This window comes from Nannospalax galili, unplaced genomic scaffold (assembly GCF_000622305.1).
Source record: "Nannospalax galili isolate Female #2095 unplaced genomic scaffold, S.galili_v1.0 scaffold632, whole genome shotgun sequence".
Classification (NCBI taxonomy): Eukaryota; Metazoa; Chordata; class Mammalia; order Rodentia; family Spalacidae; genus Nannospalax; species Nannospalax galili.
In genome coordinates, this window is record NW_008332816.1 from 1,131,775 (window position 1) to 1,150,257 (window position 18,483).

The 18,483-nt window shown below is 43.8% G+C and overlaps 1 protein-coding gene across 1 annotated transcript in view; it reads right to left on the reverse strand.

Moving 5' to 3' along the window:
• Window positions 1-11,051, reverse strand: part of LOC108490562 (leukocyte immunoglobulin-like receptor subfamily A member 5) — a 34,511-nt gene extending 23,460 nt beyond the window's left edge. The window contains 3 exon segments of the mRNA XM_017796790.2: window positions 7,080-7,212; window positions 10,346-10,672; window positions 10,817-11,051. Coding sequence (XP_017652279.2) covers window positions 7,080-7,212; window positions 10,346-10,672; window positions 10,817-11,051 — 695 coding nt within the window.
• Between the last annotated feature and the right edge of the window lie 7,432 nt (window positions 11,052-18,483).

The window sequence follows — 18,483 nt, forward strand, 5'->3', positions numbered from 1 at the left end:
AGGTTGTTAGAAGATACTCTGGAGCAAGAGCAATGGGCTGGAGGGAGACAGAGACCTGGAGTGGGATGGGAGGAGGCTGGTATGATGAAGTCAACAGGGTGTCTTCTTATATAGCATACTAAATTTGTCCTTGAGCAATATCATACATGGACATAGTGCATTATGATTACTGTCACCTTGCTTGTCTCCGTGTCAACATCCCCACTTCCCTACAAGTCTCCTTCCTATATTCATGTCCTTTTGTATTGTTTGGTGGTACACTGAGTTTAACCAGGGCCATCTGTATGACCACGGGCTTGGAATTATCCATTAGCATCTGGTGAGCTCACCAGTGGGTACACAACTAAAGGCAATGACTGCTTCTCCCCCAGAAGCCATTGGAAGCCAACAGTTCAGCAGCAGAGGGGAGGGCCCCTGTGAGCCCTCCCATGATTCACCAATGACAGGCTCAGTCTTCTGGAGGCACACTGTGTGCAGTCACAGCTGCTGTGAGATCATGTTTATAGCGACTGTGCTGTGCCCAGAAGATGCAATTCTCAGTCCTTCTCCCTAACTCCCAGCTGTTGCATTATGTCTACTCCATCTCCCCCAGTGTTCCCTGAGGCTTAGAGGGAGTGGCATAAACATCCTTTTTAGGGCAGACTACTCAAATATCACTTATTCCCAGCACTTTGAGTGGCCCTTCATCCTCTGCATTCATTGTCAATCACTACAAAGAGTAGCTTCTCTGAAGGCTGAGAGCAGTATTTGTCTGTGGGCATAAATGTAGACATTTAGAAGATAGTTTGAAGCTACATCAATGTAGCTAAACAGCAGCAGTAAGTTCCCTCTAGGGCATAAGAACTCCTCAGCCATGGGCTTTTGATTGGTGCCAAACATGAGCTGCCTTTTCTGGAGCAGGCCTCAAATCCAATCAGAGAGTATTTGGTTACCCGCATAGCCATCATGCCACTATTGCACCCGTGGTCACATCACACTTGGCAGGTTGGTATTGTGGTTCATAGAGAACACAGCTGTGTAAGATCACTGATGACTTTTCTCCCCCAACATAGTGCCTTCTGTCATCATAAAAGACAGCCAGCAGGGAGGAAACTTCCAGCTCAGTTCTAGCTTAATTTCTCCATCTCTTGCGATCTATGCATCTGGGTGTCTTCCCCAATATGGTCTTATCAACTAGCTCCAAAAGGATGTCTTGAGTCTTCACTGAGCCTGGGTTATGCTGATGACCAAGCGACAGCAAAAGGAAAAACTCAGGGCGGGAGCATTTGTAGTTGATGTCAGAATAAGAAGAGAAAGCTGGAGCACTGAAGTGATCAGCTCTGTGCTTGGGTTGACCCTTATAGGACAGAGTGTCCCAGGATAAGGGGGTCTGAGCACTCGCTGAGGGAAGAGTACCTCCCTCCTGGCCTGGATTTGGATTTTAGCTGCTGACAATTTCCTTCTTCTTCTGAGCTTCCTCAGAAGCTCCTCCCCTTCCCCATCTGTGTCTAAACTTCGTCATCATATTTCCTTCGTCAGCTCCTGACCACAGTTCCTAACATGTAGATTCTGTCTCAGTGCTCCAGGCTAGACAACAGTGACTAGTACTCAGTGCAGGAAATTGACAGGTTTTCATTTAAGATAAGGGAACAATTGTCTCCCTCCTGCCTTCCTCAGGGTGGAATGATGGTGATGTCCTTTGTTTCAGGGTTAGTGTGGGGATCAGCCAGCCCAGTGACATGGAAGAGTTTAAGTCGACATTACAATTCCTCATAAGAAGAAAAGGGATCCAAAACCAATGGGGTAGAGCAACTTACTGATGCTCCAGATCTGCTGTTCAGCTGCAGAGGGACATGGGAAGCAATACTGCATCCTGGGTAAGAGAGGCAGATGGTCACAAAGATTAAAGATTCAACAATGCTGATAGCACTTGCTTTCTATTCTTGGATAAATTGTCTGTTAAATCTCAAGGTGGAGAGTTCATCATGGCGGTAACAGCTGAGTGCTGTGGACTCAGTACTTCTCTGATACAGTGTAAGAAGTAGCTCTAAAAACACACAGAGACATGGTATTCCTACTCAGGGTATAAGGAAATTAACTGCCTTCATGTCCTTTTTCATTTTCCTTAATTATGTAATAGTCACACAACATAAAAATGAACCATCGTGTTGAGGTACATATGTTAATGATGCAAATTCTCCTTTTAAATGGCTGTCACTTGTATGCAGCTTCTAGATATTACCACCTTAAGAGAACCTAATGCCATCCAAGCAGTCACTGCCCCCACCCACTCGGCTCCCGCTTTCTGCATCTGAGGATTTGTGTCTTCTGCATGTGTCTTATGGTTGGAGTTGCACAGTATATGACAACTGGTCACTCACTGAGCAGTTCCTAAGTTCATTTGCACTGTAGGATGCATCACAATTTCATTCAGAAAAATCTTTCATCTCAATAATTATTTCTGAAACCCAGAATCCAATTTTTTTTATATGAAATTGTTTTATTTCTAATGTATATTTATTATATCATTTCTGCACTGTAGGATGCATCACAATTTCATTCAGAAAAATCACAATCTTTCATCTCAATAATTATTTCTGAAACCCAGAATCCAATTATTTTTTATATGAAATTGTTTTATTTCTAATGTATATTTATTATATCATTTTTGTGAATTTCTTACAATACATATTAATCATATTTACCCTTACCCCATCTGCTCCTCCTCCATGGCCCGCCCACTGGATTTCATGCATTCTGTCATATATGTTAAGGCCTACCAAGTCAAGTTTGTGTCACCAAATGAGTTCATCTACTAGAGTCTGTTCAGCCTATCTAGCATCACTCCCTTAAAAATCAACTCTTCCTCATCCAGCAGTGATTGACAAGCAATTGGCCTTTGTCTGTTTACAATTCACAAAACATCAATATGTTCAGTTTCAGGATGAAAATATTTCAATAAATACAAATCATATATACAGATATTATATATAAATAATATATCCAAAATCTACATAGCTAAAAGTTCATAGCTTTTTATTTGACATTTATTACAGTTATACCAAGATGTTATATTGACTTTATTTGTATTTTACATGTGACAATGCAAATATATATATAAATGAGCTTCTTTTTTTATTCCTTGAGAATTTCATAAATGAGTATTGTCTTTGAATTGTTTCAATCACACCTAGACCCCCACCTTGCTCCTCAACTCCAATTTCTTATCCTCTTCTTTGATTATTATTACATAAGTATGCCTACATTTATATATAATGTGTATATATATAGTGCATTGAGTCCATTCAGTGCTGTGCGTGTGCACCTGTGTTTAGGGCTGCCCACTTGAGATGAGATAGCCTCCAAGAAAACTGATTGCTCTACCTCAGCGGCCATTGATTGCCTGTAGCTCTTCATCCTGAGGTGGGACCCTGTGACATTCCTGCATCTATCCACCTTGGATAGTCAACTGGTTTTGCTATTATGCAGGGTTTGTTAGACTACCATACAGTGGAGATTTTGTTGGTGCAGCTTCCCTACCATGCCCAGAACGCACTAACTAGCAGCAGGTGTCCTGTCCCTCTGGCTCTTACATTCTTTCTACTCCATCTTCCGGGATCAGAACCCAATTCTTAAACAACAGGCCAAGGCCCATATAGGCTAGAACTTTTCATTAAATTTGCATATTTGGTCCTTAGGCTAGGTGTGGTGACACATACCTTTAATCCCACTTGGGAGGTAGAGGCACGTAAAATCTCTGTGAGATCAAGACCAACCTAGTCTGCATAGTGAGTTCTAGACAGCTGTGGGTACAGGGAAACCCTGTCTCAAAAAGATAAAAAAAAACATGATCCTTAGGTCTTCAACCATTTCTACTAGCAAAGAGGATTTGACCACACCCAGCACAGTAACTGGTAGCCATTGAGATGACAGGTGTGTTAATTGCCCCAATACATTCTAGGCATGTGTTGAAATGACACTGCACCTCAGAAATGTGAACAATTACTGTATCAGTTAAACACCTTAAAACTAAAAAAAAAAAAAAAACTAAAAAAATGTATTGTGTGAAATTCTTGAAGAATCAGTAAAATACTACTTAAATTTAAAAAGAAGGTAATTCGATTATATGTATTCATTTAATTTAATTTCAGAAATAATTTTCTTCCTAGGGCCTATCACATACCTGTCCATTGGTTTTTTTCCCCCAGGTTTACAGTACCAGGTATGTATGCACTTCTTCCTGTGAACTGGCCTCAAGTCCAATCAGAAAGTGGTTGGGTAACTCCAAAATATTCATGCCCCTATTGCACCAGTGGGAACTTCCTGCCTGGCAGGTTGGTACTGTAGTACACAGAGCCTCACATCTGGATAGGACTGTTGATGCGTTCTCTCCTCCAGCAGTCTACATAACACCTTCTGGCACTATGAACACTATCCAGTGGGGTATAGACTTCCCGCTCAGTTCCAGCTTGATTTATCTTGTTCTTCATCCCAACATGTGCGGTCATCAGTAAGAGAGTCTTACTATCAAGTTCTGCTGGGTGTTCAAGAGCCATGGCAATACCCTCCATTGTTTTGGAGTCTCTAGAGACTCCCTGGCCAACAACTCAAAAAGAGATTTCCCACACCTAGAACCTGGAATTTTGGTTAAAGACTTCTGGGAGCAACATTATCCATTTATGCAGGGTGCCTCCCTTTAAATTTTTCTTTTTAAATTAATTAGCTCTTTTAGTTACTCCCTATATTAATAGGTTTGTTTATAGCTTTCCAGTATCCTAAGTTTGCTTGACCATCCTCTGTCCTTTCACCCCCACCCCATTTAAACCTTTTCAGCCCTGATATGCTTAACTTTTTAAAATTTAAAAATATTTTATTATCATTGCTTTCTTTAAGAAGTAACATGAGTGCACTAAAAAACTTGTTTAAGTATAAGTTAGAATTTGGAAAGGGAGTTAATAACAAACTCATAGAAACCATGACGAATTTCATATTATTGAAGTTTGGTAATACAGTTTTGTCATTAGTTATAATCAAAAATTGGAGTAGGCATGTAGAACTACTAATTTATATTCTAAGATATAAGCACATATTTTTAGTTTGAGAATTATGCTTCTTTTTATTTCTTTTTTATAACAACCCAAACTGTTTTTTTTTTTTTTAATCTCCAAAGTTAAATTAGGGCATAGGTGAAGGCACACTGGGGCTGTAGAAGAGGAATAGAAAAATAATGGAAAATCTCTTGGTGTCTCTGGGACTGGGAGAGGTCTGCCTAACATCAAGGCCTGGATGCCCAGGACCCTGTGTGGAGTGATGATCACAGCTGGACCTTAGGGGGGCGTGGGAAGTCCACTCTACAGATAAGTCCTCCCAAGATCAGAATCTGTACATGTCAGAGACCTCCTCTGTCTCCAGCACACTCCAAACACAGAGGCAAAGCCACTGTCATGCACAACCTGAGCCCTCAGGGAGGGGGCTGCGGGACAAGCGGTCACTCAGAGAGAGCTGAAACTGCTCTCCAACATCGGGAAGCCTCCATCCTCTGCTCCACTGTCGGCCAATCACTAGAGGAGTGTGGAACCATGGCTCACAGCAGGGGACCAAAGTTCCAGGTTCACATGAGGAAACCACGGCTCCAGCTCACATGAGGGGATCACAGCTCTGGTCCATAGGAGGGGACCACAAGTCTAGGTCACAGGAGGAGACCATGGCTCTGGCTCACAGGAGCGGGTCACAGCTCCAGGTCACAGGAGGGGACCACAGCTGTAGTTAATGGGAGAGGACCCAAACCCTGGCTCATGAGAGTGGGCCACTGTGCCAGTTCCCTGGACCAAGGCTCCAGGTTCACAGGAGGGGATCACAGCTCTAGATCACAGGCAGGGACCATAGCTCCAGCTCACAGGAGGGGCCTATAGCTCTAGGTTCATGCAATGGGAACACAAACCTGTCTCACGGGAGGGGACCACAGTTCCAGCTCACAAGAGGGGACCTAACTAATGCAGTAAGACCAGTCAAATAAATGATTCACATAGTAAGAATTATAATTGTCATTATAGGTAATGTGGCTGTCTATGTAGAAATTCTGAATTATTTTTCAAAATCAAATTCACCGAACTAGTTGATAATCAGCAGGATGATCGAAGACTGATTAATTTACATTTTAATTGATTTTATAAAAACCAGCAAGGAACAGCAGAATTTGAAATTCAAAATACAACATCGGTTCCATACATCAATTCTAAACTCCACAAAAACGGCATCACACTGGTGTCATGAAGTTTGCCTTGGAGTAATTATATACAGTAATCAGGAACGATCACACACACCAGGAGTTGGTTTTTAAAAAAATATAAAAATCATTTCAACTGTGTCACCAGTTTCCTCAAACACAAGTGTGTTGATGTAAGTCTTTTTCGTTTTGAGATGGGGTCTCCCTGCAGCCCCAACTGGCCTGGAACTCACTATGTAGACCAGGCTGGCTTTGATCTCACAGAGATCTACCTACCTCTGTCTCTGCCTCCTGAGTTGCTGGGATTAAAGGCATGCACCACCACATCCGGCTGATGGCAAGTCTATATTTCAAAGAACAAGTGTTGAAGACTGATGTGTTTGAGGGTTCCAAAGACAGCGTAGGGTCATCATTTGCCTTCAGATTTTTTTTCACTTTGGAATCTTATTTTTTACTCATTATTTTTGTTATTTCAGCCAAGTTTTTTGTTCTCAGCAGAAAAGGTGAAGACTCATAAGGCAAATGGGGAATATGTTAATTTATAGTAAAGGAAAATGTTACATGAGGGTGAGGGAAAGAAGATGTGCAGAGGTGAAGACCCAAATGAGAACAGGACAGGATCACCCTCCCCCATCATGGAGGTGAGAAGAGGGGAGACAGTCAGCCGAAGTGCACACTAGGTGGTAGGAGGGCATCACGGTCCAGCAGAGAAGAGGTCTCCACCACGATGCCAGATGTTTCCATGCACCCAAATCACAGTTGCTCCTGGACAGCCTCTGACAACAGTTCCCCTCTGGAAGTCTCAGCGTGTCTTACAGAACCACTCAAGATTCTCAGCTTTTTTCCAAGATACGCTGTTCTCTCTCCTGTTCACCTCCTGACTGCAGGATGGGTCCTTCTCTGACGGTGCTGAGCTTCCAACAGCAGAATCCCAAGGACCAGGAGGACCAAGCCAGCCACAGCTATCCTGATGAGATTCTCCACTCTGTGATCCTGGAGCTGTGAGGCTGGAGGTTGTGGAAAAAGAGGTCACAGAGATCAGGACAGATCAAAATCACCACAGGAAACCGGATGTCCAGCAAGGTCACCTGCCTTCTCTGGACAAGACTTGATTCTCTGTGTCCAGTCCTGTAGTTGGGAGATCTCCTTACTCACCTGTCTTGGGGTCTGACATGTTTGGTGGTGAGCTGATGGGCTGAGCTGTTCCTGAGACTCAAAGAAAGTAAGTAGGATTGAGAAATATTTGAGACCCAAGTGCTTCCTGTGGGTTCCACATCTTTAGTTCATTTCTTCCTTTCTCCTTCCTTCCCTCTTTCCTACCTCCTACCCCTCTCATTTATTTTTATTTTTCAAAAGTATTTTATTTATTATATATTCTTATTTTATGTGTATGAGTGTATTGCCTGCATGTATGCAAGTGTATCCATGCCATGCAATAGCCACAGAGGTCAGAAGAGGGCATCAGATCCCCTGGAAGTGGAGTTATGGATGGTTGTTAGCTGCCATGTGGGTACTGGGAACCAAACCCAGGTCCTCTGCACCAGCAGCTAGCGCTCTTCACCACTGAGTCATTTCTCTAATCTCTCAGTAATTTTTGTCAATTTAAGAAAAGGGATATTTATTTTTTAGAAGCTGTGCACATTTAGTCCCAGCATTCATGAGGCAAAGGCAGGCAGACCTCTATGAGTTCAAGGCCAGGCTGATCTCCATAGCCAGTGAGGTCCAGGCCAGCCAGGAATACATAGGAAGAACTTATCTAAAAAATAAAGGGCCGGGCATGGTGGCACACGCCTTTAATCCCAGCACTCAGGAGGCAGGCAGGTGGAGCTCTGTGAGTTCAAGGTCAGCCTGGTCTCCATAGTGAGTTCCAGGACAGCTGGGGCTACAGGGAGACCCTGTCTCAAAAAGATCAAAAAATAAAAATAAAATAAAATAAAGGAGGGGAAAAAGAAAAGAAAAAAATGGCGTGAAATTTTTATCTAGGTCTATTTTATTACAACCTTTTACTGTCTTTTTGTCGGTGGTTTTGTTTTATGACAGGATTTTCCTAGTCACAGCACGCCTAGAGGTTATGATGTGAACCAGGGTGGCCTCCATCTCACATCTCTGCCTCCTGAGGGCTGGGATTAAAGGCATGTGCCACCACACATGGCGTTTATTTTAACTTTTTTATAAAATAATTTTATGAGTCCAAATTTCTTTTCTTTCTTTCTTTCTTTTCTTTTTTTTTTGTTTATTGGTCTTTTTGAGACAGGGACTCCCTGCAACCCCAGCTGGCCCAGAACTCACTATGTAGACCAGGCTGGCCTTGAACTCACAGAGCTCCACCTGCCTCTGCCTCCCAAGTGCTGGGATTAAAGGTGTGAGCCACCATGCCCGGCTGAGTCCAAATTTCTTAATTTATTACTCCTTCCCTCCATCCTTCTCTTCCTTCCTTCCATCCTTCCTTCCCTTCTTCTTTCCTTTGGGAGAGGATCTCGTGGCACCCAGGCTGGACTTCAACTCACTATATAGCCCAGGATGATGTTAAACTTGTGATCCTTATGCCTCTACTCCCTGACTGCTGCTGATGCAGGCCACACTGTAACATGCACTTACAGTTCTGTTATAGTGCTCGGAGTCAATGTTGGGCCTCCTACACGCTAGGCAACCGAGCTGCACCCCCAGCCCCATTTCCAGTATTTGTTATGTCCTAGAAATGTGTATTGCTCTTATCACATAACTTCTTCATGCGGATCCCAGCTGAGCCCTTTCCCTGACACCGCAGGGTCCTACTGGTCTTCCTACTGGAGTCTTCAGCCCCACTGTATTTTATGTTTTCAAAATTTGCATCTGAGGTGCTGGAGAGATGGCTCAACAGTTAAGAGCACTGGGTGCGATCGCAGAGGACCTGGGTTCGATTCCTAGCACCCCATGGTGGCTAACAACTGTCTGTAACTCCAGTTCCAGGGGATTTGATGTCCTGTTCTGACCTCCATGGGCATTATACGACACTGGTGCACATATGTACGTGCAGGAAACACATAAAATAAAATAAAAATATAAATAAAATATTTTTTAAATTTGCATTTGAGTCACTTTAGAACAAAGTTTACCTGACTCATAAGAATTTAGAATTAGTAAGCCAAGAGTTCTTCTGGGGGCAGGGTGAGCCTTTGAGCACAGAAGGTACAGGTAAGGGTCCTCTCAGACTTGAGCTCCACAGGGGCACCAGGGTTTAATGATAGGTAGGATGATGAGCTTCAAGAACTAGAGCTCCTGTAAGTGCCCTAGAGGGCAAAGGTCATTGCCCATGGAGAATTCTACCTGGTACTGCTGAGCTTGGGACATTAAGCTTAGAAGGAAAGTGTCCATCTGGCTTCACGACTGACACAGCAAGGTTACCTTCTCTCCAGAGGACACTTGGGACCTGGCTGCACTGAGAGGGAGGGCGTGACAGAGAGCAGTCCTAGAGGGAAGGATGGGTGAAGGGTGCTCCACCTTGTTCTGCTCTTGTCCCTGAGGACTTGGATCTCTGTTTTTTCCCCTTGCTGTGCCCCTCCTCCATCCCCTATCTCTCTGTAAAAGTTCTCCCCGACACTGTGATCCCTGCTCAGCCATCACTTCGTTGGCTCCTTCAACAGAGCCTATGCCGAGTCTGAGTCTCTGGGCGGGCCTATTGGGCTCCTTATGAGGTGCTGACCCCTTGGAGGAGAGGTTTTATGTTTTACAGAATCTATACCAACCCCTGTGGGAGCTACTCAGTGGGCTTGGTGGGATGCTGGCCTTGAAAGCCCAGCCTTATAAGGCAGCATGTGTCAGAGTAACACTGGTGTGTCAGGTTCTCTCTAGGGGCCAGAATAGTGCCTTTCTGGGTCAGCAAGACTTTTTGAGGGCTTTCTGGACGACTTAGTAGGAAAGATGGGCTGGAGGTTGAAGAGTTGGTTCTTATCAACATCTGCCTCCCCCCATCCTGTCCTGCAGGTGTCACTACGTCTCCTCCTCTAGGATCCTGGTTTAGGAGCTCCCCTAAAGAGCCTCCCCTTTAGAGGCTGTCCTCATCCACCGACTCCCCCAAACTTCCCTGGGGAAAAGCAAAGTCCAATGGTGAAGAGCTTAGAAGTTTGAAAAATGATTGAGCCCATGATAGCGCTTCCTTACCGGAAACAAGTACTTCCAAGGGTTCACTGGGTTCTGACCACACCTGAGGGCTGGTGACAGGATAGCCGTAGCATCTGAACGTCCATCTCTGGCTGAGGGTCACAGGGCCTACAGGGTCCACAGGGACCACAGGGAACCGGGCCTGGAACTGCCCGGTAGAGTTTATAGATTGTGAATCTAGGATCAAGGGGGGCTTCTGTGCTCAATCCTTAGTCAGAACAAATCTATCAAATCGCAGCTGTGAGACACACTGGAGGATCAGATTCTTTCCTGAGGTCACCACAGGGCTGGGCAGGGCTGACAGGCTGATATTGCTGTGCTAGACTCCTAGGAGAAGAGGAAGCAGCATGTTAACTTCGATCCACAGCCTACGTTGTCCCCCAGGACTTGGCTGGAGCGGCAATACTCCTGAAAGCAGACTCCTTTCTTGTGGGCAAAGACCAGGGCTGAGACCCTTGAGTGTCCTCTCACCTGCCACCACCAGCTCCAGGGGGTCACTCTTCTCTGACCAGCCAGCAGGGGTCTGATGATAACAGCGGTATTTCCCTGCATGGTTCTGTTTAATGGGTGAGATGATGAACTCAGCCCTGTTGTGAGGCTCTGGTGCGTACCATGTGAGCCAGGGATGGAGGCTTCCCTCTTTATAGAGGTGGTACACCTGGGTCCTTATGGTTGCCTCACATGAGATAGTTACCTGCATTCTCATGATGACCACACAGCTTGGATGAGCCTGAGAGTTGGCTTGGAGTTCTCTGCAAGGAATTAAGTAGTTGGATCTCAACACAGCACACTCATATCCCCAATCCTCAGCTCCAGGATCCCCCAGGTGTCACCAAGTTCTGCCCACTGTCCTCCCTCCTTACTATACAAAGGTGGCTCCTGGTCCCCAGGGAAGAGTGATCTGAGACAGATGGGGACACACTCACCCGGCAGCACTGGGGTTTCTTGGCTGAGACTCAGCCCTGGAAGAGAGTTCCCTGTGAGACCTTAGCCCTCAATACCCAAGCAGTGCTTTTTCTCCCTGAAATCTCTTAAGCCTCCTGGGGTTTCCTGATGGGATAGAGCCCAGGTGTGCAGAAGGGTCCCTCCAAGACCATAATGTCCTCTTCCCATATTTAAATCTCACCCAGACAGAGGACAGTGAAGATGAAGGCCATGACACCTTCTCCCATTGGATGCAACTGTGCTCATGGAAGAGTCCACGGTGTCCGACGGGATGGACAGATAGCAGAGTGTGTGACCTTCAGAGACTGGTTGTTTGTTATCACGCGGTTATTTCTTCAGAATACCCATAGGAAGGGAAACTGCCCTCCCTAGATGACTGCCTCCCATTTCCCCAGGGCTGTGGCTGCTCCAGACTCTGTCATCATGTCTTACAGAAATAGCAGCTCCCTCAATCCCACCCAAATCTGCCTGATCCATCCTCACCTCACTGAGAGCCAGGGGGCAGCAGCTAATACACTTGGTAACTGGTGACTTCCTTAGCTGGCCCCTTCCAGTTGAGGGTGGCTGGTCCTTCCCTCTTAGGGACTCCCTGCAGGATCTCTCTCATTCTTTCAGCCCAACTATCTGCACAGCCCTGTGGGAACCTTACCATGGCCACTTGTCTCTCAGCCCTGAAGATGCTTCAGAGAAGATGCAGGTTGATGCTGCAAGGAGGACACAGAGCAGCAGAGATGCATTAAGTGCCTGACTGTGCCACTAATCTGGAGCATCACCCTGGGAGTGAGCACAGAAGAGGGATGAGGGAGAGAAGGAAGGAAAGAAACAGTGGTTCTCCTGGCTCTGGCTGTGGGTTTCCTCTGCTGAGCAGAGTCCCCTACATGAAAAGAATTCCATTCTTTTCTTAACAACAGCGCCCACCTCGATCTTTCTGAACAAACCTCTGGGCTGTTCTTGCCTCCTCAATGTTCCTGTTTCTAGGGGAAGAATCCCCTTGCTACAGCCAGGGCCTGTTTCTATTTCATGTCTGTTTGTCTCTTGGACACTGGCATCTCATCTGAGGGTTCTCATGTGGAGCCTGTTGTGAGCATCTCAACTCCTCAGATTGGTCATAGTGCCCTGCTGTCTGGGACATGGAGAGGTTCAGCCAATACTGACTTTAGACCAGTGTACAACATAGGTTGGGGACATTAAAGTTTCATGACGTTGAACAATGTGGGTTCCCATTAAATAGTCCTTATCTGTTTGTAGCATTAAAAAATGGTCCACTATAATATGTGTGAAGTCTGCAGGTCATGACCATGAACAGAAAAAGAGAAACAAAGGATCCCTGGATGGAGAATGACCATTTCACAGAACACAAGCCAATGCTGAGGGGCCAGTTGATCTCGGGCCTTTAGGGGTCAGTAAGTGGAGGCTGTTCTCCATGTGGTAGAAGTAGCGTCTGGGATCCTGGAAAAGGCAGTGTCCAGCTGGACCCACCCCTTCATGGCACATCCCTGAGTAGACAGTAAATATGAAAGAGTGGACACCACAGGGCAGAGGCTGCTAAACAATCTCCTCAGCCAAGTGTGATTTCTAGGTCAACTTTGGAAAGAGCCATCTGAGGACGATCAGGGTCAGGGGAGGAGAGACACCCTACAGGAATGGGCAGCTCACAGTATGTCGGAGAAAAATGAGAAGTTAGGAATTATGTAAGCAAGTGTTATTGTAGTGAGAACTAGTCAGTTGAATTTGTTCCATAAAAAGTAATTCTATTAAGTGGGGATTTGTGTTCTTTTTCTAATTCCTTGAGTGTTTTTATTAAATAAATTGATATTATATGCATATAATGCATTCTGATTTCTGATTATTCACACACCTCTCTTTACCCCCTCCCATCCCTTTTAACCCCCTTTCCAGGTCTTTCTCACATTCATGTCTTTTTGTTTTGTTTTGGGACCTGCTGAGTGTAACCAGGACTATCTGTGCCAGCATGGATTTGGAACTCTCTGTTGGAGCCTGGTGGGCTCACCGGTTAGTACTCAACTGAAGACAATGGCTCCCAGGTTCCCCGAATCCACCAGTGGCCAATGGTTCTGCAGGAAGGGATAGCGGCACATGAGACCCTCCTGCCTCTATTTCTCTTGACAGGGCCAGGTCTTGTGGGGTTACCAAGGTAACAGTGGCTGTTGTAGTTGAACATAGCAACACACCAAGGTGAGAAGATGGTATTCCACAGACCTTCTCCCCCTTTTCTGGCTTTTCCACTCTTTCTGATTCCTTCTCTGACACATTCCTTGATCCTTAGAGGGGGAGGTATAAATGTCTTGTTTATGGCTGAGCACTAGTTGAATCTGCTAGGGTTAAACATTTAAGGCGTTTTTGTATTTTATCATTTTGCACACGCATGTGTGTGTGTGTGTGTGTGTGTGTGTGTGTGTATGTATCTGTGTGGGTCCCAGGATTGGACTTTGGTTATCAGGCTTGTTGCAAGCATCGTTACCTACACACCATCTTGCCAGCCTTTAAGCTTTTTACTTGTGATTATTTTCCATTTTAATTTTTGTGGGGGTTTTGTGACAGCATCTTGCTATGCATATCAGGACCTCAAATTTATATTCCTCCCGGGTACCCCACCCCCAATCCTTGCTGGGATTGCAAGTATTTCTCACCAATAATTCTTCTTTAATATTGGCATTTACCATTATAAACTTTCTTCAGTACTTCTTTTCCCTTTTTTAAAAATATTTTACTTGACTTTACTTTTGTGTTAGGGATCGAACACAAGGCCTTTAGCATTCTAAACATGTGCTGCACCCCTGAGAAACACCCCAGCTTTATTTTACAAGTTTTAATCTGTCCTGAGATAATTTGTTTGTTTTATATTCTTTTTTGTTTTCTTTTTTTTTTACATGTATGGGTCGCATTGTGACATTTTCATATATGTATCAAGCTTTGCTCTTCATCACTCCCCAACTTCCCCACTGGTTTCTCCCATGTCTTGGCTGGGCCTCTTCATACTTTGACCTGATTTCCTTTCACCCACTGATTGCTGAAAATGTGCTATTCAGTTCCTGTGTACTTGCGAGGTGTTCCTGTTTCCTTTTGATACTGATTTCTAATTTTATTCAGTTGTCTGCACGCATACATTTTTAATTTTTTATTTTCTTATTTTTGAGAGTTTCATGCATAAGTACTGACTTTGCATTATCTCCATCCCTCCAAGTCCCCCAACTTCTCCCATGTGCCCCCAATTTCTCTCAATTTTTTCCTCTTCTTTGATTATTGTTACATATGCATATATTTATAAGTATAAATACACACAGATATATTGTATATATAAAAATGCAGTGAGTCCATTTAGTGGTGTTCCTTTGCACCTCTGTTTAGGGTGGTTAGATAACTTCTCAGGGAGCTAGTCCCTGGAGAAAACTGATTCTCTTTCCCTCAGCATCCTTTGAGCGCCTGATGCTCTTCATCTTGAGGTGGGACTCTGTGACATTTCCTCCATTAACTAGGCGTGTCAACTGGTTGTCAACTGGTTTTGTCATTATGCAGATCTCCTTAGACTACCATACTGTGGCTATTTCTTGGGTGTAACTTCCATATCATATCTAGACTGTATTAACCAGCAGCAGATTGATTTCTTTTCCCCCTGGCTCTTACATTCTTTCCACCCCCTCTTCTGCAATGTTTTCTGAACCTTAGGTGTAGAGGTTGTATTGTGGATGTGTCACTTAGGGATGGACACCCCACAGACACTTATTCTCTGTGTTTGACGAGTTGTGAAACCTCATGATAGCCTCCATCTTTTGCAAAAAGAAGCTTCTTTAATGAGTCGTGATAAGTACACTTGTCTGTAAATATAAGGATATGTATTTAAAATATAGTAAGAAATTACATTGGTTTAGGGGTGTGACAAAAATAGGTTTTCTCTGGGGTCTGTGACATCATCCATGTGTACTTGACTATGTTTATAGTACCATGCCTGCGTTCCCTTCTATTGAGCAGGCCTTAAATCCAATTGGACAGCTGTTGATTACCCCGAGGATGAATGTACTACTACTGCACCAGTAGAGATAGTTTGCTGGGCTGGTCATTGTTGTGGCCTGAACACATGCTTGGTGTGATTTCAATCTTCCTAACTTGCTGCTCCATGACCCCTTACCCCCCATGACCTGTCCTGGAATGTGCTCTGTGTACACTGTGGAGTGGAAGGTTCTTGCACATCTGTGAAGTTCATTTGGTCTTCAGCATTGCTGGTGTCCACTGTTTCTGTACTGATTTTCTATCTAACATTGTAGTCACGACTAAAGTGGGCACAGGGATATACTATTATTGTGTTGTTCTCTCTGCCTCCTTTAACATCTGCCCCTGTTTACCTTCTGTATTTTCACTTTTCTGTTGCTGTGATAAAACACCATGACCAAAAGCAACTTATGGAGGAAAAGCTTATTTTGGCTTATCATTCCAGAAAGAGTCCATAATGGCAGGGGTGGCATGCCAATCAGGCAGGCATGGTGTCTGGAGAAGGGAGGTGAGAGGGCACATTGTGAACAGCAAGCATGAAGCAGAGAGACTGAACTAGAGGTATGGAGCGGCTATAAACTCTCCAGGCCCGCCCCCAGTGATTACTTCCTCTAGCCTTCCTCCACACCTCCTAAAGCCTCCCCGCAGAGTGCTACCTACTGAGGACAAAATGTCCATATACTCGGAGCCTGTGGGGGCCACTCATTCATCCCACCACAAAACACGTCCTCACACCAAGTGTTACCACAGTCACTTTTGAATGTATATATTCAACTATGGAAAATTTAGCTTCTGCATATGAGAGACAGCATGTGGTATTTGCCTAGGTTTTTCTTATTTCATGTAACATGGCGATCTCTGGTTCCATCTATTTTTCTTCAAATGACATAATTTTGTTCCTTACGGCTGGGTAGAAGTCTTCTGTATGCATGTACCAAATTTTCTTCATCCATTCATCTGTTGAGTAATGGGATGTCTTGACTATTGTGAACAAGGCTGACGTGAATATAGATGCACAGGCATCTCTGGCTTGCTGACTTAGATTACTTTAGGTGCATACCCAGGATTGGTACAGCTGGATCATACAGTAGTTAAATTTTAACTTTCTGAGGAGTGTCTATATTGATTCCCACAGTGACTGCAGCAGATCACATTCCCACCAGTAGACTGTGAGGGCTCCTTTGTCACAACACCTTCATTAGTGATTGCTGTCATTTTTTGAAGACAGTCATTCTTCCTGAGGTCAGATGAAATATCAAAGTAGTTTTAATTTGCATTTCCCTGATGTGAAAAGATGTTGAAAAATTTTAGATATGTATTGGGCTTTTTCATTTCTTCTTTTGAGAATTCTCTGTTATATTCACTCAGGTTTTATCTTTACAATGATATTTTGAATTTTTTTTTGAAAATAATTTTTTGAGGCAATGTCTCCCTGTAGCCCCAGCTGGCCTGGAACTTGCTATGTAGACCAGGCTGTCCTTGAATTCACAGAGATCCGCCTGCCTCTGCCTCCCAAGTGCTGGGATCAAAGGTGTGCACCACCACGCCTAGCCATTGAAATATTTTTTCCATTACTCCACTGTACTATTTCCAGTATGACCAAATTTTCTTTGTTATTTTGGTTAGATGGGCTTTCATACTTTACACTTTTATAGCTTTGGGGAACACGTGCAACATTCCTGTTAGCATTCTTGCGACTGCATCCTGATGCATGTACTTGAATTTCTCTCTAGGAAGTCCACTCATGAGCCAAAGTTGTGGTTCTCTGTCCTGTTCACTTCCTGGCTGCACCTTGAGTCCTTGTCTGGCTGTGCCAAGCCTCAAACAACAGAATCCCAAGAGCCATCAGGGCAAGGCAGCCATAGCCATCTGAACGAGATTTTCCACTGTGTGATCTTGGGAATGTGAGCGTAGGAATTGGACAAAGAAGTTACGGAGGTCAGAGCTGACCACAGTCACCCAAGAGTGGCATCAGGAGCCAGTCCTCAGGGGGTCTGTTCACATCATCCATAAAAAAATTTAGAAGTCTGGGGGCTAGAGTGATGTCTCAATGGTTAAGGGTACTGGCTGCTCTTGTAGAGGACCTGGGTTTGGTTCCCAGCACCCACAGGTCAGCTAACAACCACCCTTAAGTCCAGTTCTAAGGGATCCAATGTCTTCTTCTGGATTCTTCAATCATTGAATGCACATGTTGCATGTACATACATACATACACACAGACAAAACACTCATACATATAAAATCAGATTAAATACATAAAAAATTTTTTGAAAAAAGAAAATTTGGTGATGTGTCCTCTACACTCCACCCCAATGAGATACTCTGAGCTCCATCATCCTTTTAAATGCTTATTAACTAAGCATCATATAGTTAGTCCCACTTTGAGTGCACCGCACAGACACATAGATACACACAAAAACATATATGAATTCTAAGTGCTGGTAAAGCAAATGGTCATATGACCCATTTCTACATATAGAAATGTACATATACATACAAAGGCAAATAATAAACAGCTAAAAATATGCCAAATAAACAACATTAGTCATTTCCATTAATATCTATACACATAATCATGCAATAATATACATTAGTATATGCATCATTATAGAGACACATGTGCATACTTTTAGCATGGTAATGACAGTGTATACCTACTCAAAGAAAAATTGATGTGCAAGTAAAAATTAAATATGAAAAATTTGAGCTTATTTTGGCTATGGTAAGTGCTATTAGGAAGTCAGAAGAGATTAACTAAAAAATATTTGGAAGGAAAAAAATTCCAAGTTGATAAGACATAAAATTAATACAACCATATCTATTGTTTTATGGTGTATATTTAATTAATACTCATTAAATACAAAACAGGGCTTGAGAGGCAGCTCAGTGGTTAAGAGCACTGGCTGCTCTTGCAGAGGACTTGGGTTCAGTTCTCAGCATCCACATGGCAGCTAACAAAGTCTAATAATTCCAAATCCAGGGGACCTAACACCCTTTCTTGTCGCCATTGGCACTATATGCATAGGTGCACTTACATACATGTCAGCAAAACACGCTTACACATAAAAATAAAAATAAATAAGCCTTAAAGTATAAAATAATGAAAGCGCTCATGTGCAAATTATTAAGACACTTAAATAACTCTTATGCCCCAAATTCGAGTTTGAATATATATATATAAATAA